The sequence below is a fragment of the Lichenostomus cassidix genome, chromosome Z (genome assembly GCF_008360975.1).
Source record: "Lichenostomus cassidix isolate B80296 chromosome Z, HeHo_3.0, whole genome shotgun sequence".
Taxonomy (NCBI): domain Eukaryota; kingdom Metazoa; phylum Chordata; class Aves; order Passeriformes; family Meliphagidae; genus Lichenostomus; species Lichenostomus cassidix.
This window is the reverse complement of record NC_139511.1, coordinates 73407319-73432061: the sequence shown is the minus strand read 5'-3', so window position 1 is coordinate 73432061 and position 24743 is coordinate 73407319. Positions and strand designations below refer to the sequence as shown.

Genomic DNA, 24743 nt, shown 5'->3' with positions numbered 1-24743 from the left:
CCCCAAGGAACTCAGCAGCTGCTCCTGCAAATGGAGGACTGGTGGGGCTGGCTCTACGGGATGACAGGCCACCTCTCACCCTCTTTCTGAGAATCCCAACACAATTTTCCATTGACAAAGAAGGGAAATTAAAAAGAAACACTCTTAAGAGTCACCACCAAAAGAGTGAAATTCACAATTTAGCATGTGGGTTTTCCTGGCTGTACTAGCTAGCTGCCCAGGAAACTCAGTTGAAGAGGGAAAGGGCAGGAAGAAGCAAAGTCCTCTGAAACAACCCCTGAACAAACCCATTTTTCCAGGCCAGTCTTTCTGAGCCAAGCATACTCCAGCCAGACCACAAACAACTGGACTGGTACCCCAAAGCAGGCACTGCTGAAGGGATTTGGGTATGGCAGTACTGCTGTGGTCAGAAACAACAATCATGACTGGCTTTGAGGATTTAAGAGGTATTGTGATTCAAACTGCAGGGACTGAAGGATCCCAGTTAGGACCTGGTGGAATTTTAAAACATCTAAAACCAGTCCTAAGAGGTCTGGAGAATATTGTTATTAAATGAGGGAAAAGGTCTGAATTTCTGTTCTAGAGGTCTGACTTCTCCCAGAAGTATTCTTCAGCAAGCGTACTTCCATCAAAGGCACTCTGATGTTTCACGTGCATGGATAATGGTAACTCAGTGTTGCTTTGATGCAGGGAGCATCACAGACCAGTCCCTGGCTAATTTCTATCCTTGCTATGGCTGATAGTGAGAAACACTCAAATAAGCCTAACAGTTCCACACAATTTAATCAAGAACCTCAAAAACCCACAGAAAGCAACAACCACCAGCTCCAAGGACGAAGAACACAGGATTTGTGTTGTGTTTTCCCTTTGGCTTTCTCTCTCAAACTGGTTTCACTTGGCTCCAGTTTCATTTTTGTTTGCATTTTTCTCAGATGAGAAGGGAACAAGATGTCATGTTCACTCTTGAAAACAAAAATGAAATTATTCACACTTCTTTCATGCCTTTCTGTCACTACGGGTAAAGACCACCCCAACTGCTAGACTGAGCCCACGTCATCTGGACAGACACTGCATTTTGCATGTGCAGGAAGTCCACCTGTCAAAATGGGGGTGATCAAGATTTAAAACCATCTTTGAACAGCTGACATGAAGTGCTTGCTTTATGTCTTACATGTATGCATCTTTGCAAACATACAATGAACGCCAGAAGACAAGCACAGCCAACCAAAACAACACTAGGAGGGGAGAGATGTTTGTGATGAGGCTCAGAGCCTCTGGCTGCTGGGAAAAGCATTATGAAACCTTCAAGTGAGCTGCCTATATGGGCACAACTCTCTTTGTCACCACCTTGGTCCTGAGGTAAATCCACTGCTGACAATGCTTCCTTTGGGCCTGGACACCACATCTACATTTGTTTGTTAGAGATGATTTCGTTTGGTCCTCTAGGGCACGATTAGACTCACTATAAACCAAGATGGTAGCACTGATTTTCACAGTGAGGGTTATAAAACACTGGCACACGTTGCTCAGAGAGGTGGTAGATGCCCTACCCTGAGAAATATTCAAAGCCAGGCTGGACAGGGCTCTGAACAACACTGGTCTAGTGGAAGCTGTCCCTGCCCATGGCAGGGGATGGGACTGGATGAGCTTTAAAGGTCCCTTTGAACCCCAACTATTCTATTAGTGTGACTCTCAGTCTTCACATCCAAAATTCCCACTGAATCACAAGCCAATGGATGAATGATGAATTTCTCCCACCCCATTCACAGACCACCAGATGAGTGCCCAGCCTCCAGAGACACTGCTGCTGGGGTGAAAGAACATGGCACAACACCCCTGAGGATGGAATAAAAGCACTGAAAAGCAAACCTGACTCCTGCTGAAGCCCAGAGACAGCCCTCACACTCTGCAATGCTTGGCCGCACAGGCTGCCTGAGTCAGCTATTTCCTTCTAAGCTTCATGGAAATGAATCTTCAGGAGGAATTTAAGGAGCTGTTTTGCAACACCAGCTTGGGAAAGACATCCCAAGTGCAGATGGCATGTGAGATAGCTCCGAAAGAGCTCTTTTAATGCTTTGCTGGATCTCCCACAAATCATGAGGGATGTCGAGATAGAGGCCCTTGTTATACAGAGCGGGCAACCAGCGAGGAAGGCACCCCCTGGACTTCAAGGCTGACTGCCCAGACTGGTGTAGAAATCACTGCTGTGATTTCATGTAGAAATTGCTTGGAAATGGTCCTCTTCGTAAACTACATTACTTGGAATTATGTTGCTGGATTCTCAGCATACTGTAAACAAGATTGCAAAAATTACATTAAAAGCATCGGAAAACACAATGACACGGAACTGAATCCAGTTTAGATGAAATAGTTTAAATTAAAGACATGACCACAGTATACAATGTTTCCCAAACACAAACGGATCCTGGACTACCGGTAAGAATGTGGTTTGAATGAATTTGGAATCATCTTTTACTACTTTGCAATAAAAGAGCTTATACTTCAGACTCCAGGCTGCCTCCTTTAAAAATACACCCAGGCTGATCAGTTAACCCGAGATCTGATAATCCTCTAAGAGATATAAACTTTAAACCCATGCCAAGATGCACAGACACAGCCCACCACCATCCCTCCATGGTCCTGTCCCCCAAGACACATCCTAAATAGTACAATGAGCCCCCACCTGCTGCCTTTGTGTTCAGCTGTCTTCCTTTAGACCCCTGTGCCTCTTTGACCTGCAGCAAGGAGACATCCTAGGGCTTTTTTTTTCCATATCCTATTTATACCAGTGCTTTCTAGTGAAGAAATAAATGTCTTTCCTGTAGGAGCTAAGGCAAGATTTGACAGGATCTCCTGACAGCTGTCCAGACATATGAGATGACCCAAAGTCAATGGCAAGCAATAACTTCCGACACAGGGATCCAGTAAAACCCCAACCCAAGCTGCAGAGATACTTTGGACTTAGGTGTGCCAGTAGCCTGAATCAAACACATAAAATACAATTCTTAGAAAAGGTGCAGTAGGCTATTGCACTTAGTGTAGAGGATTGGGAGCCAGGATTGATCTGGAAATCAATTTATTTTGACCCAGTGACAATCCTAAGCTGTTTCCTGAATGTTTACTTAACTCTGTCCCACTGTCAAAAGAACAGTTCATAGAATTATAGATCGTTTGAGTTGGAAGGGGCCTTTTACAGGTCATTTAGCCAACCCCTCTGCAATGAGCAGGGTCATCTTCAATAAGAGGAGCTGTCTGCTCCTGACCCCGCTGCTGCCTCCCCTCTCATGCTACCCCTAACACTCCCACAGAATTGCTGAGCCGTGCCAGGGTCTGATTCACTCCCAAAATTTAATTTCTCTTGGATGAGCTTTCACTTGTCAGTTTGGATGGGAACACACTGCCTGGGGGGAGGCACAGAGCTGGGCCACCTTCTGCAGCTCCACTGTCACGTAGCTGCTGGCCCTTGCTGCTTGGGGACTCACACCCCCAGCTCTAATCAGGAAATTAGGAGGATCCATAGCATCTGCACAATGCTGGGAATGGCTGCAGCAATGTTAGTTTAAACGAAAGAAAGAAGCCTGTTGTCCACTCGTGCCCTGGAGGCTGTCACGCTAAATAAAGACATTATCAGAGAAAGAGCAGAGACTCAGCGTCTTCATGCCTGTTAATGACCCTGACACCTTCTGAATCAATCTAGGGACTCTCTTTCCCACAGATGGTCCCTTGGAGACAGACTGCTGTGGCTGTAGTAGAAATAAATGGAAACAAAACAGTTAACAAATACCCCAAAATAGAGCACAGTTAACTTTTTTTTTTTAATATGGAGATGAAAAATCCCGTGGTGATTTATGTGCCAGCAGAGATATTAGCTGCATATAATAGATGCAATATTTTTAATACTAATATTTTGGGCTGAGACAAGAGCCGGAATGGAAAGTATTTCCAGTGCCTTGACTTCTTTATTTTGCAAACATCAGTTGCTAACTGGGGTCAGACAGAAATATTGTTTCTGCAATAAGAGACCAAACAAGTTAAGCTGGCAACTTGTTCACACACTAACCATGCCAGAAGGCCCTGCAGAGCTTCAGCTTGTTGCTCCCTCCCAGGTCTCCAGGGCCAATGTCCCCAACTTGGGCTTGCAGGGAGGAGTGGGTGGAAGACACTCTTTTGCTGAGAGGATGGCTATTTGTTGCGGCCAAAAACTGAAAGTCACCACCCAAACCGAGCAATCACATCACTGAAATGCTGTTGGGCTTCTTCAAATGGGCCAGGTCTCATGGAATGACATCGTGTGAGACAGCAGGTTCCATAAAGCCTTTTATTTGTACCCATTGAAAGCACCAACCTGTGCTTGTCTTCATCTCTGAGTCTAACTGCCAGACACTTTGGGGAACAATTTGGCAGCAGGAAGCCCTGGGTGCTCACTCCAAGGCAGTGGCACATTTATATTTCAGGATGAAAAGCACGAGAAAGAAACAAGTTATTTCACTTCATATTCACCCCAGCAACCAACTGCTGACAACACCTCCATGAATTCATGCTGGAAAACAAGGTGTAGATGGATAAAGCCATTTCCAGTGCCGAGGAGCCGTGCCGGAAACACTCCACCAAAGAGAAAGCCATTTCAATAACAGATCGGTTTCCTAGTGCAGAGGAACCTGCTGCTATATTTCCTTCCCTCAATTCTGGCTGGCTGAAATAGCATCACGTAGTCAGCCGTGTTTTGCACTGTGTGACACTGAGAGAGCAGCCCTGAAGGGTGGCAGGGCTCACACACAGGAGGATCTGGTGGCTACAGATTCACTGCAAGGTCTGTGGTGGGGGAAGGTCCAACCACAGACTCTCTCCACCTTTCTGCCTCAGTTTCCTCACAGCCAAAGGAGAGATGCTGAGAGCAGTCCTCTGCCAAAAAGCACTTTGAGGTTGGTGAAACACTGCTGGGGTGTTTTGTTGTCCATCTCTCTGGCTGTCTGCCCTGGGGAAGGCTCTTGCATTCTCTCCCTGTGACCCATCCTACACCTGACTGACCCAACAGCACTGCATGCTTGCACACACTGTGAAGACTTTCCTCACATGGTTGGTAAAAATAAATAAATCACACCATCAGCTACCAAAGCAATGCCAATACAAGCAACACCAAAGACACGGACCTGCTGGAGCAAGGCCAGAAGAGGCCATGAAGATGCTCCAAGGACTGGAGCCTCTCTGCTCTGGAGCCAGGCTGGGAGAGCTGGGGGTGTTTGCCTGAAGAAGAGAAAGCTCCATGGATACCTTACCGCGGCCTCCCAGTTAATGAGGGCTTATAGAAACTAGAGAAAGTGCCTTTTTACACAGCCAGATAGTGATAGGACAAGAGGGAATGGTTTTAAATTTAAAAAGGGGAGATTTAGATTAGATATTAGGAAGAAAGTCTTCCTGTGAGGGTGGTGAGGCCCTGGCACAGGGTGCCCAGAGAAGCTGTGGCTGCCCCTGGATCCCTGGCAGTGTCCCAGGCCAGGCTGGACAGGGCTTGGAGCAACCTGGGGTAATGGAGGGTGTCCCTGTCTATGGCAGGGGGTGGAACAGGATGATCTTTAAGGTCCCTCCCAACCCAAACCATTCTGTGACTCCGTGAAGATGACCACGGTGTCCCAGGTGGAGGGCAAAAAATTGCTCAGAGAAGCAAAAAATTGCTCTGGAGCATCTCTACCACGAGCAAAGGCTGAGAGAGTTGAGGTTGTTCAGTCTAGGGAAGGCTCTGTAAATACTGCAGCCATTCAGTACTTACAGTGGAAAGAAAGGTCACATGTCCAACCATTAAGAAGGGGACAGCACTGCTGGGAAGCAGCACTGCATCCATACTGCATTCCTCTCACCCTCTTCCTGCTGTCCACTGCTGGTCGCCAAGCTAGGTAGCCTTGTGTGACACATCACACCTCTCTTTTCTCTTGCTCTTATGGCCCTTCTGTCCAGCTCAGCCACCAACAGCATATCTAACTGCAAGTTAAAAACTGCTGATGCAGGAGGCATGGCAACCACAAGATAAGGGGAATGATGACCCAGCTGGGAAGGGTGGCAGGCACAGCCAGAGGCACACATGGGCAATTACATCCTCCCTGCTCACGCCGTAATTCATTAGGCTGTGCTAACGCAATCACCCAGCTGAGCCCTGCTAGGAACAAACAGCCAGGTTGGAATTGTCCTCTGGGGACCTGCAGCCTGGAGAATTAATTTAGTGTAATAACTCCCAGTGACACTGCAGAGAATCAAACCAAAATGATGATCTGTCTCTAAAGTGTCTGCTACCAACCCCTTGGCTGGAGCCCAGTGACAGCCAGCTCTGCTTGGGCAGGCAGAGCAAGCAGCCACTGCTGGGATTGTCATGCCTATGAACACTTGGTCCTTGTGAAGGTGCATCATGAAGGACCAGCACTGCAATAAGGAGCTCTTCATCTTGTTCTCAAGGAGGCTCAGCTTCACCTGGTGCAGCTTTCATAGTCATTTGGTATAGTTTTTTTAGGTAGTCCTGCGAGAAGCAGGGAGTTGGACTTGATGATCCTTATTGGTCCTTCCATTTTGACATATTCTATGATTAGGACAAGAGGAATAATTTTAAACTAAAGGAGAAAACATTTAAATTAGGTATTACGATGAAATCATTGACTGTGAGGGTGGGGAGGCCCTGGCACAGGGTGCCCAGAGAAGCTGTGGCTGCTCCTGCCCAAGGCAGGGGGTTGGAATGAGGCGATTTTCAAGTTTCCTTCCAGCCCAAACCCTTTTGTGATTCCTGTGTGAGATGCATCCTTAGAGCAGTTATTCCTGAAAACATGACCTACCCTTCATCACTGGTCCAACGTTTCTCAATATGAGGCAGAACTGCACCTCTTATTTTAACATGTCTGCTTAGGTGCTTTCAGCTGCTTAGAAGAATTTCTTTCATTGTAACATTCTAAACACTATGATTTATCTAGATGCTAGTATTGCTGTTTGCCTCTACAGGCAAGTACACCACCAGACTTACTTTTGTCCTTAAAAAGAAAAAAAATTATCAGTCCTGCATTTGCTCCTCTTGGAGAAGAGGCAGTTTTTCACAGACACACTATGCTGGCTCACCTCCTCCACACCCAGCTCAGCATGGATGGCTGTGATTTCCCTGTTGGGTTTGGGGTGCTCCCTCTGCACCCTCAAAGACAGCCCCACCAGTAAGCCTCATCAGCTCCTGGGAGGGCATGGAGAAGACAGCAGCATAAGGATGAGGATAAACCCCTGACTTCCAGATGCTGCTTCAAGGGTTCAGACCCATGTGCTGTTAAACCCAATTAATTTGATTTGGAAATCCTACTGAGAAGGGGTGTTTCAACTTCTTCAATTCCTTCCCTTCCTCTCTCTTTCTTCTGCTCCAACAGAAGTTCAGCAGTATGCTGCAAATTATTTAGCTCAGTGCTAATTTTCAGTGAGTATACAGTCCATCTCAAACATCCCATTTTGTTCCAGCTAGGAATGGCCCTTTGGCCCTAAAATAACGTCTTGATATTGTTGCATTTTTTAATAAACATCCTCTCCTCTCACTGCAAAGCCCTCAGCAAATGGCCCTGGAAGAACAAAAGACATTTCTGTATTGTTTTAAGTTCCCTTCCTTTCTGAAAAATCTCAATTAAAATGGTGAAAAAGCTACTATAGTCTGTAATTATGAACTCATTTCTATTCACTCGCTCAGCAGGAGAGCTTTGTCCTGTTGACCTCTGGGAATGGATTTCTAAGGCTTTTCCAAAATTTCACAGCCTTAAAACTGACACATTCATGACAGCCATAAAACACGTTCACCTTCGCCTTCACCCAAAATAACTTGCAATCCTCAAATCCAGGGTGAGGGCTGCTCCTGTGACTATTTTTATTTGTGAGAGGAGCCTTAGTGCTGGCCATGAATGGACTGGCTCCGGAAATAGTGCAACCTCTTCAAGAAAGCATGAAAACTGCATGAATACAGGCTGTCAGCTGATTGTAAAGGGTTTTCAAATAAATACCTGCCATGTCAGGCACCTGAGTGATGGCTGGGATTCTCTTAATCTTTCCAGTACAAGGACTACCTGGCCAGAAGAGGAGGCATCCCGATATCTTAGCTTGCCAACGGGATGTTTGTGGGGAAAAAGTGTGGAGATTTCTTTTGGTAAAGTTTCATTGAGAAAAAAAATCTTGTGAGACAAAATGCTGTGACAGCTTTGTTATGTGTGTCTTTAAGTACTCAGTGCAAAGTTAAGGAAGGTAAACAAGAAGAAAAGCAATTTTTTGCTTTTCTTAAGAAATTAAACAGTGGAGAAGATGATGCCTAAAGACACAGAATTAGGTAATAATGAATGCAGAGAAGCAGATTTTCACATAAAATAAATAAAAAATGTCATTCAAACACAAGCTAGAAAAGTAGCTTTAAAATTCACACATAGGACAACAAATCACACTGCTGTAGGGCCACTTACTGATCCTCCCATGATTTCATGTAACCATAACACACCTCAGCACATATATTTATTTCCTCTTTACACTTAGGACCAAATCTAAGGGCACACATGAACATCCACAACACAGTTTAGACACAGCTGAGGACTCTACAGCTCATCAACCAATTTCCCAAAATCCCACTCAACTCCAAGGGCATTGGTCAGCTCATGTTTTACCTGAAATGTGCAAAAGGCACCACAGCCATGCATGTCCTGATACCATTTTGTCCTCAGACCCCTCCAGTTAAGCCAGCTTCTATCTTAGGACGTATCAGACTGGCCATCAACTGGACATCCACCCACCAACCTTCTACCAGAAGAAAAGTTCTGGAAGGAGATGAAAACTGGTAATTGACGTGACAATGAGCTAGGGCTCATTGCCTTTATAGGGCTCAGGGCTAAACCCTTCCACCTGCGATGACAACAGTTCTGCTGACACCTGGTTATGTAAAAAAACAAGGGTAAAAAAAGGCTACTACACACCTCCTGCAGGCTGCTGAGTTAACTCCTGTTCTTCAGCAGTGGATAAACCCTGGAAGGGTCACCACTGCCTCTCTCTCCTATCTCACCTTTCTCTTTTTAATTAACTGTATTACTTTGTGATTCATGTGTTGAGTTATATTTGGTTTCAAAAAAAGGAAAGAAAAAGAACAAGGGTGCAGGTACTTCACCATATGCCTTAGGGCTTAGGTTGTGAGGGACCTTACAGATCATCCCATTGCACCCCTCTGCCATGGGCAGGGACATCTTCCACTGTCCCAGGCTGCTCCAAGCCCTGTCCAGCCTGGCCTTGGACACTGCCAGGGATCCAGGGGCAGCCACAGCTTCTCTGGGCACCCTGTGCCAGAGCCTCACCACCCTCACAGCCAGGAATTCCTTCCCAATATCCCATCTATCCCTAACCTCTGCCAGTGTAAACTCATTCCTCTTTGTCCTGTCCAATGAAAGTCTCAATCCCAGCTGAGACTGGGATGCCCAGTCTCAAGTGTCTGTTCTTGCTGAAGAGAGCCCAGAAACAAATCCTTGTTCCAGCACTCCTTCCAGTGTGAGATGTTTTGGCTCAACTCCTCCCACAGCTCTTTGTTTTTCAGACTTCCTTGGTTCTGGTCAACATGGGAAGGCAAAATAAAGCAAGGAAATCTGTTCTCTACAAGATGAACAGGCTAGTTTTTCTTATGTGGGGTGAAGCATCCTCCAAACTTCATTGAACACATCCCCTCTGAGCATAATGGGAAGTTGGGCCTCCAGTCCATAACTGGTCAATGTTGTTACAGACATATGCAGTGGGATTCAGATGGTAGTGACACTGGAGATGCCTTAGAGCTTCTTGTTTGTGTTAAAGCCATTTTGGTGGTGGTGTCATAAGGACTGGTGTCTGACAGCTCCTTGCATGGAGTTCAAGACACCTGAAATAGCACCTGTGATCATGGAAGTGAAGCCCAGCAGTCCCTGATAAAGGGCAGCACTGAAATGAGGTCTCCCATGCTCCTCCCTAAAGCCTGGGACTTAAGAGTGGCTGCCCTCCTAACCTTCTCCACCATGAGCTCCTGTTCCCCACTACAAGATGCTCACAAAAATTACAGAATCACACAGAGGTTTGGGTTGGAAAAGACTTTCAGGATTACCTTGTTCCACCTCTTCCGTGGGCAGAGACACTTTCCACCAGACCAGGCTGCTCCAAGCCCTGTTCAAGGTGGCCTGGAACACTTATGAAGAGCCATCTCACTGACCCCTAGAACAGCCCCTGAGGCCACACAGGACAAAGATACCTAAAAAATACTGAGTTTTGATGAAATCAGGTATCTCTCCTTCACAGCCAGATGCTGAAGTTCTGGCTTTTTTTTGCTGCAGCAATTATTTTGCTTTCTGTGAAGCAACATCATAAGGCCCTGAGCCTATCCAGCAGGCCACTATATTTCTATGGAGGTTTTGTAACAGTGACATGTTTTGCCCATGGTACATAAAGTCTTTCAGTCTGTGGCAGAGACGGAGAAAAACAACCTGCAAAAGTCTCCTGATGCCATAAAGTCTACTGGTGGCTTGGCAATTTGGGTTAAATTTAGTCTGCAGGACAGGAGTCACTTCAGTCACCAAGACTATGAAATAAAAAAGGAATAAAAAGTCTTGTGTTGTAGAGTTTTTATGTAAGGACAAAGCCTCCCTCAACAGAGAGGTGGCAACCCTGCAGCTGGGAAATGCACCCAGCTTGCTCCTGCCACTGCCTCCTGGCATTAGGAAAAAAGGAACAATGAAAGGAAAGGATTAAATTTGCTTAGATGAGTATCTTTTAACCCTTCTGCACCATGTCTTTAGCTAGACACACAAGGAGCATGGAGCAGATATGGAGAACAGTGAGGTTAATGCATCTCCTGACACCCTGCTCATGAGGACCATCGAACTCCCAAAGGTTTATCTTTCCCTTTGCATTAGTCTTGAGCCCACAGAGCTCTCCAGCATTTCCACAAGTGGTTTTTCCTTGCACATACATAAAATGGAGAATCCTTTTGGCTGTTGCCAGCATCAGGGAAGAAGCTGTGAGCACAGCACCCCTGTCACCATGTGCTCTGCCGGCGGGATCGTGGCTGCACCACCTGCCCTGGGGGTGATGTGTGGCTGGGCACTATTTTCACTGACACCCTCAAGTACTGCAAGGCCTCAGTGCTGCTCACAAGGGCAGAAATGAGAGCAGCTGGGTGGAAAACCTCTACTCACCCCACCACAGCTTGAGACATGGGAGACGAGCAAAACAAACTCAATGGTGGGTGCTAAATACCAACTGCTCCACCTCACTGCTCCTGGTGTTTCACATGGACCACTCGGATGATGGGAAGACCCTACGTGTGCAGCCCTGGGAATGGGGCAGGAGACTCTCCCTTAGATAAGCTGGTGCAGGACTGATGCTAGATATAAATATGGCTGCACTTCAGATGGCTTCTGCAGAGCTATTGAATCATCTGAGCCCTGTAGGTACCAGGGCTTGGATTACTGCACAGGAATATCACAGAATCCTAGAGCGGTTTGGGTTGGAAGGGACCTTAGAGATCATCCTGTTCCACCCCCTGCTGTGGGCAGGGACACCTTCCACTATCCCAGGTTGCTCCAAGCTCCATTTAACCTGGCCTTGGACACTGCCAGGGATCGAGGGGCAGCCACAGCTTCTCTGGGCACCCTGTGCCAGGGCCTCAGCACCTTCACAGGCAAGAATTCCTTCCCAATACCTAATCTAATCCTGTCCTCTGGCCCTTTAAAGCCATTGTCCCTTGCCATGCTGTGTCCTGTTCACTGAGCCATGGTACAAAGGCAGCAAAAGGTGTTGATGGAGCCAAAGAACCTCCAGACCTCACCTCCAAGAGTTCCCTCCTGACCAGAAGCTGCAGTGCTGCCCAGCAGCTCCACCCATGGCTGAGTCACACCAGCTGCATATCCATAGTGTTTCAGGAGGTAGCTTTTGGATCATTTGAGGACTGCTCCTTCACTGGGGAGCCCAGTGCCGGCTTTGTTCTCAACAACCACCTCCCAGGAGTGGAGTCCCCATGGTGTGACCCCTGGCAGAGCCTTCTGCTCGACGCCTGGAAGGAAGGGCAGTGGGGCAGGGCGATGCCAGCACGTCTGGCCAGCGTGGCTCTGCAGGTCAAAAGGGCTCCTTCTTGATCCTTCCTGATACCATCTCTCCCCTGCTCCATCATCACCTTACCCAGAGAGCAGCTGATGGACCAAACTGACAACAGGTCCTACCCAATAACCTCATGGGTAGGCACGGCAGTAACGACAAACACAGGGAGGAACAACTTTGTGCCGCTGCAACTCCCTCCAATTCCCTCTCTCAGTTACTCGCTTGGTGTCAAACAGACATTCCTCTGACTTCCAGTCTCAATTAAACAGCCAGTTTTATCCACTTGCTGCTCACAGCACTGCTTCTTCAGCAGGAACTGCCCTTCTGCCCCTGCACCTATTAACCCCAGGTACCTTGAGAGCATCTGCCCCCAGCCTCTGCCAGGCAAGGCTGAACCAGCTGACATGTGTGAAGCAGCATTTCCTTCTCTGTGCTCTCAAGTTTATTTATGCTTCACTTCCCTGGGTGACCCTGGATCCTCTCACTAACTAACAGAAAAAAAAAAAGAAAAAAAAAAGAAAGAAAAAAATAAGAAAACCTTTTCTTTTGTTCTTATCTCTTCTCAAATCCCCCTTGGTCATGGCTCCATCTCACTCCAGCACCACATGGTCCAGCAACTCCCACCCAACTCTGTATCTTGTCCCTGAATGTGGAGATCTTGCCCTTGAAGGAGCAAGCTGGGTCAAGCTGATTCCTGTGGTGTTTTACGACAGAGTGAAGCGGTAGAGTGCCCTTTATGGTGTTTTGAAAGGAAATTGTACAGGAACAATGTCCCGAGCAGTGTGGCTATTGAAAACCCTTCACAAAAGGAGTTTGTCACAAGAGGAAAAGCAGCTTAATCAGTCGAACTAATCACTGTAGGTGGTTGAGTGTCCCCGAGGGTCTGTGAAATTAAATATAATGGGAAAAGAAATATATCACAGCTTGCCTACGCTCCTCAGTGGAGCCGCCAGCGGATATGGACGTTCCCTGCCTGGCCCTGAGCCCATCGTGACTGTCCTTTGGGCTGTCCCTTAGGCAGAACCACCTCCTTGAAAGACCCAGGCCAGGGCCACATGGCTGGGCTGGGATGAGCCCCAGGAGGTTTCTCAGCAGCGTAGGCTCTGACTGGGGAGCCAGGACAGGGATGCCCACTCCGTGCGCTCACCCCAGATAACCCAGAGAGCGGCGTGGGCGTCAGCAGGAGGGTCAGTGGTGCTTACACAACCCTCCTGCTTCAGGAAGAGGAAACCGTCCCTGACAGCCACCCGGGGCTCTCCGGGGAAGGAGGATATTTCTGCCTCCCCCAGCTCTGAATCTAATTAAGTCCAGAAAACAACATACACACACACACAAACACACAAAAAAAAATCCAGACTGTTTTTTCCTGATCATTTAAGTGCAAAGCCAAGTTAACACTAGGAACTAAATAAATTCAGACAATGCAAGAAAAAACTTGTGGACATTTCTGTAATTCTGTTCTTGAAAGCTGTAAGTATTTGGGGCATGCTGGAAGGAGATGGGGTGAGCTCCAGAGCCTCTTTGCTCCTAACCCTTCCCTCCATGTATGAGCCTGGAGGACCCATGCAGCCTTCTGCTGCAGCTCCCCATGCAAGGGCTTTACACAGGATTTCCCAAGTGCACAAGCATCCTTGTTAAAATCTCATCCAACAGGAGAAGGAGGAGATGACATGAAGCTCAGCCACAGCTAAAGGTGATGGTCCTTCAGCTGAGGCTGCCTGTGATCCCCAACAATCCTGACCCAGTCCCAGACAGGCAGGGCAGCCCCTCACAGCTCTGGCCACCCCAAAGCCTGAAGACACACCAGATGCACAGAGGAAGCACAGGAGATTCTCACTTTTTCTCCTGAAAAGAGGCATTCAGACACCTTTGGCAAAGAGGGGACTGATTAACTGTTAGGCTTTTATTCCATCCTTTGTTCTTTCTGCCATTTTCTCCTGTTCTTGTCCACTGACAAGGACCACCAAAAGCCCTGTGAGGTACCAGCCAGCATCTGTGCACACCCAAGGATTTGAGTTTGGTAAGGTATTCAGCCTGATTAGCCTTTTGAATCCAGCAAGATGTTGGATCAACATGTTTTCAATGGTGAAAAACTTTTAAGACTTTCCCCACAACCTTCTCTTGATCCTCAGAACTGTCCCCTTCCTCAGAACTATTTCAGTACTGTCAACTAGAAGACCAAGAAGTAGGTAAAAACCCACCCATCTTAACCCATTGCAACTCCATATATACCCTGTAAAGCCTCTCGGAACTGGCAATATTTTTTATTATTCCTACAAGACTGGGGCAAGCCTCTGTGCATGCATTTCCATGCATTTCCAGGCCAAAGGACTTGGCCAGCTGGTCCCTCCGTCCCAAATACATCACACCAGCAGGCCATGGGACCTGGAAGAACCCTGTGCAACACCAAGTCAACTTGCGATGCTTAAAAAAATGGGGGTTTTTGGAACTTTTTGAAAAAATAAGAAGCCAAACTCAGAGCCCACCTGCCCAAGCACAGCTTGTGCTCTGCCAGCAGAGAGGTACTGGGTTGGGAAAGGCTGGAGAAGAGGACTTGAGAAATGGGTCTGCTGTGCCCCATATCCCACAGTATTTTTCTTCTTGCAGGAGAGGTCCTGCCATCAGCCAGGAAATCTCTCTCCTTGCCTAGATGTGGCTGCCTTTGGGAGGTCAAACTAAGTGGCCTTGGACACGGTATGACAACACCTGTCTGTGCTGCTCTCCTTGCATGATTCCAGCAAGCAGTGATGCCCTCCAGCATCCCCATCAGGAGGTGGCAGTCACACTTCCTGACTCTCAGCCAACAGGGAAAACACTGTCTGCAGGATTTCTGCCAGGAGAGGTGCGGAGGGCAATACCTTTCCTGCTCTGGATGTAAGCTCTTTGCAGGAAGGACCTCACCACCTCCTGTAGGCTTTTACAACACCCTGTGCAACCAAACCCTCCAGCAGATGTGGCTCTGATGTTGGTTGCTGTTATGGACAATGTGTCCAGTATTTTTAATGACATCGAATTCGCTCTTCATACCTATCTTATGCAACAAATGAAGCATGCATCTATGGAAAAATCATAGGATCCCTGAATGATCTGGCTTGGAAGGGACCTTGAAGAACATTCAGCTTTAGAAGCAGGGACAACTTCCACTAGGCCAGGTTACTCAGAGCCCCACTTAATCTGGCTTTGAACATTTCCAAGGATGAAGCATCCACAGCTCCTCTGGGAAAAAAAAATTACTTGGGGAACATAAAAACATAGCACATATGCAAGGAGAGAGTTATGGGGCACTCCCATGGGGTTGCTTCTCCCTAAGGGAGTGAAAGGTGTGTGGCAGAGACCTCAGGGTAGGTGAGCTGTGCTCCTCCACGACACAGGGATGGCATTTCCCGAGGAAAGGTGACGTGAAGGAAGCAGGGACAGCCCTATTTATAGCAGGGCCGGACATCAGCATGTGAAACAAAAGGTGCTTCGCTAGCCCAAGACATGTCCCCATCTGAATGTCACTGTCAGGGAGGCCACAGAAGCCCACATATGCTCTGGAAGGGAATTAGTATAATTTTTAAGACCAGCTGGAAAAAACAAGGCAGATTTCTGGGCACCAATGTGCTTTATCAGCTTTTTTTCTGGTAGTAACTGTGTTACATAAAGCTCCAGCCAACTCGAAGGTCAGTGGCCAGGCAAGGCCAGCTGGACCTGTGCACCAAGCAGAGGTCAAATGGGACTGACACCTTGACCCAAGCTGGATGACCACGCGTGAGAGTGACTCCTGCACCTGGCAGGAGGATGCCCATGATGGCCACTGGGAATTTGTCAGCCTTGGATGAGGCAAGTCCTGGGCAGTAAGTGCTCCTCACTTACAGACATTGCCTGTGGGGCCAGGGTGCTGCTCAGGGCCAAGTGCTCACCAGCTTCGGGAAAAGAGGAAAAGTTGCCCCATGAAAACCAGACCCAGGTGTACCCAGGACTTTGGGGCCACACCTGCTTCTAACCAACTTAGCAGAACAACCTCTTCTCTTCCTACAAATCCACTCTGTGCCAAACTTACTCCCATCCTTGGCTGATACCAATACCCTTCTAGGACCCCTCTTCCCTTGGGTCCACACAGCCAGAGCTGCTTCCCATCCTCTTCCCCATCCCTGCACCACCAAATGGCCCTGCTAGGCTTCTCCCAAGCCTCTCTGCCTCTGATGCCCCATCCACATTCTTGCAATTTTGAATTTCTCTGTATCCATATGAGGTTTTAAACAAAAACCCTGTAACTCATGACTGTTTTGCCTGACACAAAATCTCACCCTGAGGAATTTTTATATTACCTGTGTGGCTCCACCAACTCTGAAATGGAGCTTTTCTCCCCCAAGGATGATGCCTGGGACATTAAGATAATAGCACTGCAATAAAGTGTGAACAGCTTTGTAGTCTGTTTGTGCTCTGATACAATCTGGGTTTTTTCTTATTCCCTTTTCCCTCTATTTGTGCCCTCCCCCCCCCACCCCCCCGCTACTTCTAGCATGTTTTCCACATAAAATAAACATTCTGAGAGCTAACTCACTGCTAGAAATCAATTTTAAGGAGCAAGTGCTCTCTTGAAGCAACTCAAGTGACACTAAAAGGACTAAACCTCCCCTCCTATGCACCACAAAGGGACCCTGAAAACCCTCAGCATCAAAACATGTGGCATGGGGAGAGAGAGCCCGCTGAGGTTTCGAGCTGAAGGAAGGGGATGGGAGCCATGCCTTGTCCTTTTAAATAATTACTTAAAAGACTGCTTTTTCACTCCGGCTCCCTCTACTCAGGATTCTTAGCTTTTTGAAATTGAAATAAATGTGTTTTTCTGGCTAAGCTTTGACAGAACTGTGGAGGACTTCGGCAGGAGTGCATACCCTCTGCTCTTTCCATTTTATTTCATTTGTGACTGCTGAGGGCTGAAATGACCCCATGCTTCCTCCAGAATGATGCCAGATCAGTTGGATTTTAAGGCTTTTTTCTCTTCTCCTGGGACATTATCCCAGTGCTACTTGGTCAGGGCTGTGATCTTCCAACCCCAGCCTAAGGCAGTTTCTTTTGCTATCTCTCCTTGCCATCTGTGCAGGAGGCAGGGATGCCTTGGGGGGCTGAATGCTTCTGTCTACTGATGGCTTATCTGAAGGGACCAGAAAGAAAAAGAAACAGAAATGCACATCTGGCATGTTCCCTCCCACCCCTCCAGCTGGCAGGTTTTTTGGATGTGAGGGAAGAACCAACACACAGCTCCACGGTTCATCAGATCCTTGGGCATGGGGCTTCAGGCAGAAGACCCCTTGGCTCTGAAGGTCTCCTCTCCCAAAGCATCAAACACTTTTATGGCAGAGGAAGACCTGAGATGGGAACAGGATGCTCCAATCTCCACTGTCATTCCTTTGAGGAGCCCAGCCCAGCACTCCAGTTGAGCCCACCCACCTCAGTCTTGCACCACAAGAGAGTTCATCTTGGGTTTAACCATGTTTTGGGGATCACAGGGCTGAAATGAGACCTTCCCCCCTTCCCCCCACCCCAAATCATAAGGCTAGATTAGCTTCTGAATTGCATATAGCTAAAAAGGAGGGAGCCCCAAAAAGGAGAGGAAACAGAATTTGCTGCTGACAAACTGCCCTGCACACAGAAGAATGTCTCCAGGTTGCCTAAGAAAACTCTTTTTTAGCTGTGTTTTGGTAAATCAGTGAAGCTTAGGAAAATCAAACCACGCAGAGTGAACTATATCATAGCTGTTCCTGAGAAGTGATGGGGAGATTTGAGGTGTCTGTAGGACTTCACCAAAATCCCCTCCTGTGACAGCTCAGGCACAGACTTCAGTTCACTCTAGCAGAAAGCATTGGCCATTTTTTCTCCTGTTCAGTTGCCTTGCAAAGTTGTGGGTTTAGAACTGTTTTATTGCCCTGGGTGTGTTTCTCAGCCACAGCAGAACAAGTCATCAGAAATAAAGCTGCATGTACAGCTAACTCCATTATTCCTCGCTTCTTTTCACATTTAACCACAGTCACGATTCCTATCAAGGACTTTAGATGTCCTCATATAATTGAATATGCATTTTACACAATTAAATATCCAATCAACCCAATTAAATTAACTCAGTGGATTGAAATCACCGATGCCACAGGAATTCAGCTGCCTATACAGCACATCTCCTTCCCACAGACAGACATCTAAGGCTGCCTGTGACCCTCTCTTAACCAAACCATGCCCACTTTCCAGTTTCCATGAAACTCACCAAATTTTGCTTTTCAACAGAAAAAGAGGAAGCAAATCCCAAGGACTCAAGCTTTTACAGACAGTAGCTTGCCAACTGTCTCTTCAAGTACAAGTGGGGAGATCAGGCTATGCTGGAATAAGTGCAAGGGGAACAGAAGGTCCTTAAGGTACTCCTGGAGCAATACAGGACCCATCCCAAAATATTTTCAGGATGTTAGCCTCAGATAAGGGTTTATGCACTAACCCAACGCTGGCAGCTACTGAACAGCAGTAATGTCCAAAGACTCACCACGAGCCAGTGAGGACGATGTGCAACGAAGAACAGAAGATTAGACAAACAGCACTAAAGAGGTTTCACCTACCTCCGGTCGTTTCTCCTCCTTCTGAACAGTTTTTTGGTGTGTGCGATTTCAGCTTCATGAGGCAACGGATGGTAACCCTGTAAAACAGAGGGAAAAGCAGACATCAGCTCCAGGAGGTGTCAGCATGGAACAGGTCAGAGTGGGACAGAGCTGTACACCCAGCACGTGAGTGTGGTAAAAGGAACATCCTTGCAACATCCCAGACCCTACAAAAGCAGGTCTGAAAATCCACAGAAGTGTTGTGCCCTCTCAGGGCTGTTGCAAGGAGTAGGAAATGAAGTTATCTGCGATTTCGGTATGGGAGAAACCACACAGGGCAAATAACTGGATCACGTAAATATAAATCCCATATACATCACAGGCAGGGCATTCACCCACTTCACACATGACACTGGTGCACCCAAGCCATCCACCTTCCTTGGGCTTCTTCTTTTGTATATTTATCCAAAATCCAGCTGAAAAAATGTCTGGAAAGGAGAATGCTCGGCATCATTTTGAGGGTACTGGGGGAAGCCAACAGGAGCCACAGCTGGCAGGTCTTTGGGGCTGTGCCTTCACACCAGTGAGACAGGAACCACCACACCAGGAGCACCTCACTGAGGCTGCCCACCACGAACCAGTCAGCCCATGCAACCCCTGAGAGAAGGACAGGTGGGATGCACCTTACAGGAAACAACCGAGAGGACAAGGATGGTAAATCCTGTGCCCAAGCCCAAGATGAACGAGGGTAGATTTAACTGTGATACTAAGAAGAAATTTTCTACTAGTAGTTAGGAAGAAAGTCTTTACTATAATGGTGGTGAGGCCCTGGCTCAGGGTGCCCAGAGAAGCTGTGGCTGCCCCTGGATCCCTGGCAGTGTCCAAGGGCAGGCTGGACAGGGTTTGGAGCAACCTGGGATAGTGGAAGATGTCCCTGCCATGGCAGGGGGTGGAACTGGATGAGCTTTAAGTCCCTTCCAACCCAAACCATTCTAGGACTCTATGATTCTAAGCCAAGGCAGTAGAAGAGCTGTGTGTAACTCCAGCTGCTGCCTTCCCAGTGCCCTCTTTCCAGTGAAGGTGCTGGCTCTGACGTAGTCTGCTCATCTGATAGGGGGGATGCTGTGTTTACCATCCTACTATGGGCATGATGAGGCTTCATTAATGCTCACACAGAACTCTGAGGTTCCTGGATGAAAGGCCCTACGTAAGTGCAAAGTATTATTTATTTTCCAGGGACCACAGAGCTGTCATAACTATAATGAATTTTATTTATGCAGTATTGTCCTTCCCAGGCTGGCAATAAAAGCCCTGTAAAAGCTGCTCCTTTTATTTCCATCACAATCTATCTCAGCCTGGAGTTCCAGCCACTGCTGGGAATCACCCCATGTGAGGGGCCATGAGGGAGCAGCCTGGGCAAGGGCAAGGGCTGGGTGGGAATGTGCCTCATCCAGCAGTAGCTTTGTGACACTGGCATGACAACGTAACACACTGACTTCAGAAAAAAGTCCCTTTCTCTTTGTGTGAAGAGCCTTTGGGAATGACAGTTGATTTTGGTAGCAGTTACTGAGTTAATAGTATTTTGAGTTTCTTCGGTGGAAGATGTAATGGAGGAGGAAGGTTGCTGGTGATGATCAATTTAGGCCAGAGAAGGCACACCAAGATGAAGATAGACAGGGTTTACTGCTACCATCCATCCTGACCATTGTGAAGAACCTGGAGAAATTCCTGCTGCAGCAACCCTACAGTTTCCATGGCAGGTGGAGCCTTCCTCTTCGGAAAGCTTAGCTCCTCCAGACTTCAAGGCATAGGAACTCACTGAGCCAAAATATAAAGCTATTAGAAAATGCCCAAAGGACAGCTACAACGATGGTGAAAGGTCTGGAGGGGCCACACGAGAAAGTGTCTGAGGTCACTGGGCTTGTTCAGCTTCAAGGAGATTGAGGTCAGACCTCACTGGGGGCTGCAGCTCTTCCCAAGCTCTGACCTCTGCTCCCTGTGACAGGGACAGGACCCAAGAAGAGGCTGAAGCTGTGCCAGAGAGGGTTAGGTTGGATATCAGAAAGGTTCTTCCCCCAGAGGGTGCTGGGCACTGCCCAGGCTCCCCAGGGAATGGGCACAGCCTGAGGCTGCCAGAGCTCCAGGAGAGTTTGGACAATGCTCTCAGGGATGCAGCACAGGGTGGGATTGTTGGGGTGTCTGTGCAGGGCCAGGACTGGATGATCCTTGTGGGTCCTTTCCAACTCAGGGTATTCTAGAATTTCATGATTCTATAATAGCTTAAAATTACATAATGCCAGAATGGTTTGGGTTGGAAGGAACCTTAAAGATTATCCAGTTCCAACTCACCTGCTAGCTGACACCTACTACACCAGAGTGCTCATACAAACCTTCTTCATTACTGAGGCCTGTGGTTTCAGTGCTCCTCATCACTCACTTTCCCAATCATTTATTTTCACTGAATGCACAGGAGGAGCTGAATATCTCTGAGATCTCTGCTTCTCTGAAAAATTACTTGAAATTGGCCAACAGATACCAAACTGAATGAGAAAAGGAAGGGAAGGAGGAGACACACACACAGCCCAATCCCATCAGCACTGCTAGTTTAGGAAATGAGGCTAAAAATAGTACAATAATCAGTGAGGCTGTTTCTAAATGTTACACTTCCACAGCAGGCTAACGCTTGGGGTGTTTTTAAGAGTTCAAGCTGCAATGCAGACACATGTGCAAATACAATTACCTAGGAAAAATGAAACTATCTCCACTCTGCACAAGGACCAATTTCCTCTAGTGAAGCCCTCATTAAAGCCTCAGGAGCTCCTTCCAACTAGAAACCATACGTACAATGGTGCATTCCTGCATGTCCTCCCTGCAGAGAATCCCTGTGCTTCCTCAGACCTCTACCCACCAGGAGCTGATGTCAACGGGATAAGAGATGAATTAATTACATGGGAATAAATTCCTAATCCAAGGAGAACTCCTGGACACCGCCTGTGCCTGAACAGAGGAGAACGTCATGTCCCCATTTATAAAAATCAAACATCTCCCTTCTCCAGCCGAGCAGTTCCCTTCCTCAGTCCTCGTCATGAGACAATGTTTTGGAAAAAAACAGTCACCGATCCCTACTCTTGTCTATTTTGGTGCCTAAACAAGCTAAATTTGGAAGGGAGAAAAGTTGACTTTTTTTTTTTTTTTTTTTTTTTTTTTTTTTTTGTGCAGCAAGTTGATGTAAAAGGAAATATCAGCAACTTGCAAGTAGGGCGGAGTGGCTGGAGAAGACCAAAGGTGATGGGTGGGTGGGGACAGAATCCCAAGGGCATGGTGAGAGCTTTGATAACACAGCTCTTGTCTCGAGGCTGCTGCCCACCACAGGCATGCAGGACAGCAGTGAAAGCACCTTCAGTAGAGCCAGCTTGCTGGGGACACTGTGGATCTGAAATGCAGCTCTTCCATCTTTCAGCAAACATGCTCCTTATGAAGCCAAAACCCCTGAGCAAGAGCCAAAGGGAAACTTCTCTCAAGGCAGAATACCACCCTCTGCTTGGCAGTGGGTCTACAAGAGGGATGGAATTTTCTCCTGCTTTGGCCAGAAACACCATCCAACTCAGGTGCTCATGGTTTTCTTAAGCAGGTTTGCAACTCTTCAGTGGGCAGCAAAATCACATTTGGTCTCTTTCCCACACAGGTTTTATTTTGATATTTATTCACAAGTGGCTGGAGAAGGTAACAAACCAGTATTTCAGTGCTGCCAGTTCTGAAAGAGACGGGTGTGGGAAAAGCAAAGCACAAGGAGCCCATGGTCACAGGAAGGATTGCTAATAGGGCTAATTTTCAGTTTTGGAGCTAAACACTCTGTGGTTTGCATGGTGGGAAGCTTGGAGCAGAACCTGAGACACCCATGGGACTTCTAATGCACATACATTCCAATTTAAATCATAAACATACATGCTCTAACAAGAAGGGCCAAAAGCTCTGGAAAAGTTGCTCAGGAATGGTCTGCTCTCTGGGCCAGTCCCCAGGAGATCAGCTGTGTTGTGACGTGCATACACAGTTTTAGATTTTTTAAGGAAAACAACTCTTGGAGAAGGTGATGTCTGGCAAGCTCAGGTGACTGTCATATGGCCAGCCAGGGAAATCTGTCATCCACTGGAATTGCTGCAAGCAGAGGTCACAGGGAGCAGATTTGAAGGCCATGTGCTCTCTTTTTGTGCTTCACCTTCCTAATGAAGGTGTCTGTCCAACCTTCAGCCCTGTCCATCCGCCTGTGGGAATCCAAAAAACTGCCCCCCAGACACATTTACCTAAGAGTTTAATTACAGAACAGATAAAAAGCTTTCAGATCTCACTGGAAGTCTGCAGTAACCCCAGAGCCTCCACCTCTGCCCCTACTGATAGCTGCTCCCACCCTACACCCCAGCCCAGTAACCTGTGGGATACTGGTGTGGGAGGCACACAAGAAAGAGGGGCAGAAACAGAGGAGGGAAATGGTTAGGTTTAGTGCTACCCTGCTACAAGGAAGGCTTTGCTATCCTTGTTCTCATGCCTCCTTTGCAGCAGGGCCATCTGAAGAAGTTGGAGGAATGTACCAGCTTTGCCTTACTGGAGATGGTAAATTGGTAGAACCTTAGAATGATTTGGCTTGGAAGGGACCTTAAAGACCATCTAGTTCCACCCCTCTGCCATGAATGGGGCAGACACAGCTGCTCTGGGCACCCTGTGCCAGGGCCTCACCACCCTCACAGACAGCAATTCCTGCCCAAGATCCTATCTCTCCCTGCCCTCTGGCACTGGGAAGCCATTCCCTGTGTCCTGTCCCTCCATGCCTTGTCCCCAGTCCCTCTGCAGCTCTCCTGGAGCCCCTTTAGGCCCTGGCAGGAGCTCTGAGCTCTCCCTGGAGCTTCTCTTGTCCAGCTGAACACCTCCAGCTCTGCCAGCCTGGCTCCAGAGCAGAGTTGCTCCAGCCCTGGCAGCATCTCCGTGCCTCCTCTGGCCTGGCTGCAGCAGCTCCAGCTCCTTGTGCTGTTGTTCCCAGGGCTGGGGCAGCTCTGCAGCTGAGCTCTCACCTGAGCATAGGGCAGAGGGGCAGAATCCTCCCCTCCCTGCTGCCCACACTGGGGGCTCAGCCCAGGGCACAGGGGGTTCAGGGCCAGGGCAGGTCCAGCCTCTCTTCCATGAACACTCCCATATCACAATTTGATAAGCAGGAATGAGGAATTTTGCTGCCACTGGTTCTTCTGTGACGACCCTGAGGCAGCAAATCACAGCAACTCCTTTGGCATCTGACAACTACAGCCTTACAAAAGAGATAGTCCTATCAGGTACCAACCTGCACCCTCCCTCCTCCTCCACCACTGCTGCACTTCCCAAGTGCAGCTGTTGCCTGAGGTGGCTGAACTCGTGGGTGTTTCACAAAGACTCTAGAGGCTTCTAGGGTTTTGGGTTCATTGCTTCACCCCGGTGGTTTTACAGCCTGACTGTCAGATGTGAAACCTCACCCCACAAAGCAACTGTCTTCACTCATAACAACTTATTCAGCCTCTTTCACAGACATTCCCCATGCAACAACACCCCTGGCCTGTGATCACCAAGCAGGTGAAGACATCTGAATAGGAAACAGCAACACTGAAACCCTGAGTGTGAACAGAAGGCTGAGAAAAACACTGGACTGATGGAAAAAAGCAACGCTCAGGTGATGAGAGAAGGAAATGATCCAGCCACAGTGCAGGATCAGTCCCACAGGAGCTTTATCTCAAGAGCCTTTTGTGCCCTCAAGAAACATCCGCCCTTGCTTATCTTAAACAAATGGTTGCAGAAGGCCTGAACTGAACAAACAGGTTATTAGGCCTGAGGTAGGAACTGGGAGTTTCACTCGCTTTTATTGCACACAAAGTTCAGGGTGGGATTTATTTTCTGGGGGAGTGGGAAGGGTGAGGAGGGGCTGGAAGCACTAAGAACACCCCACCTGCCTGTGCAAAGGGAACAACAGAAACACCGAGGCTGGAGGGAGTGTAAAAAGATAAACGTTGTGGTTCCAGAAATGATCAGCAGAAACCCACCCAGTGAATTGTAACACCCTGCAATAAGGCTTTCATC

At 47.8% G+C, this 24743-nt stretch overlaps 1 protein-coding gene across 4 annotated transcripts in view; it reads right to left on the bottom strand.

The window, feature by feature from the left end:
• CTIF (cap binding complex dependent translation initiation factor) overlaps positions 1 to 24743 on the bottom strand; it is a 147450-nt gene that overhangs the window by 49262 nt on the left and 73445 nt on the right. For all 4 annotated transcript variants that reach the window (XM_085043830.1, XM_085043831.1, XM_085043832.1 and 1 more), the window contains one exon: positions 18672 to 18748. In XM_085043830.1, the coding sequence (XP_084899956.1) occupies positions 18672 to 18748 (77 nt within the window). The remainder of the gene's footprint in view (positions 1 to 18671; positions 18749 to 24743) is intronic.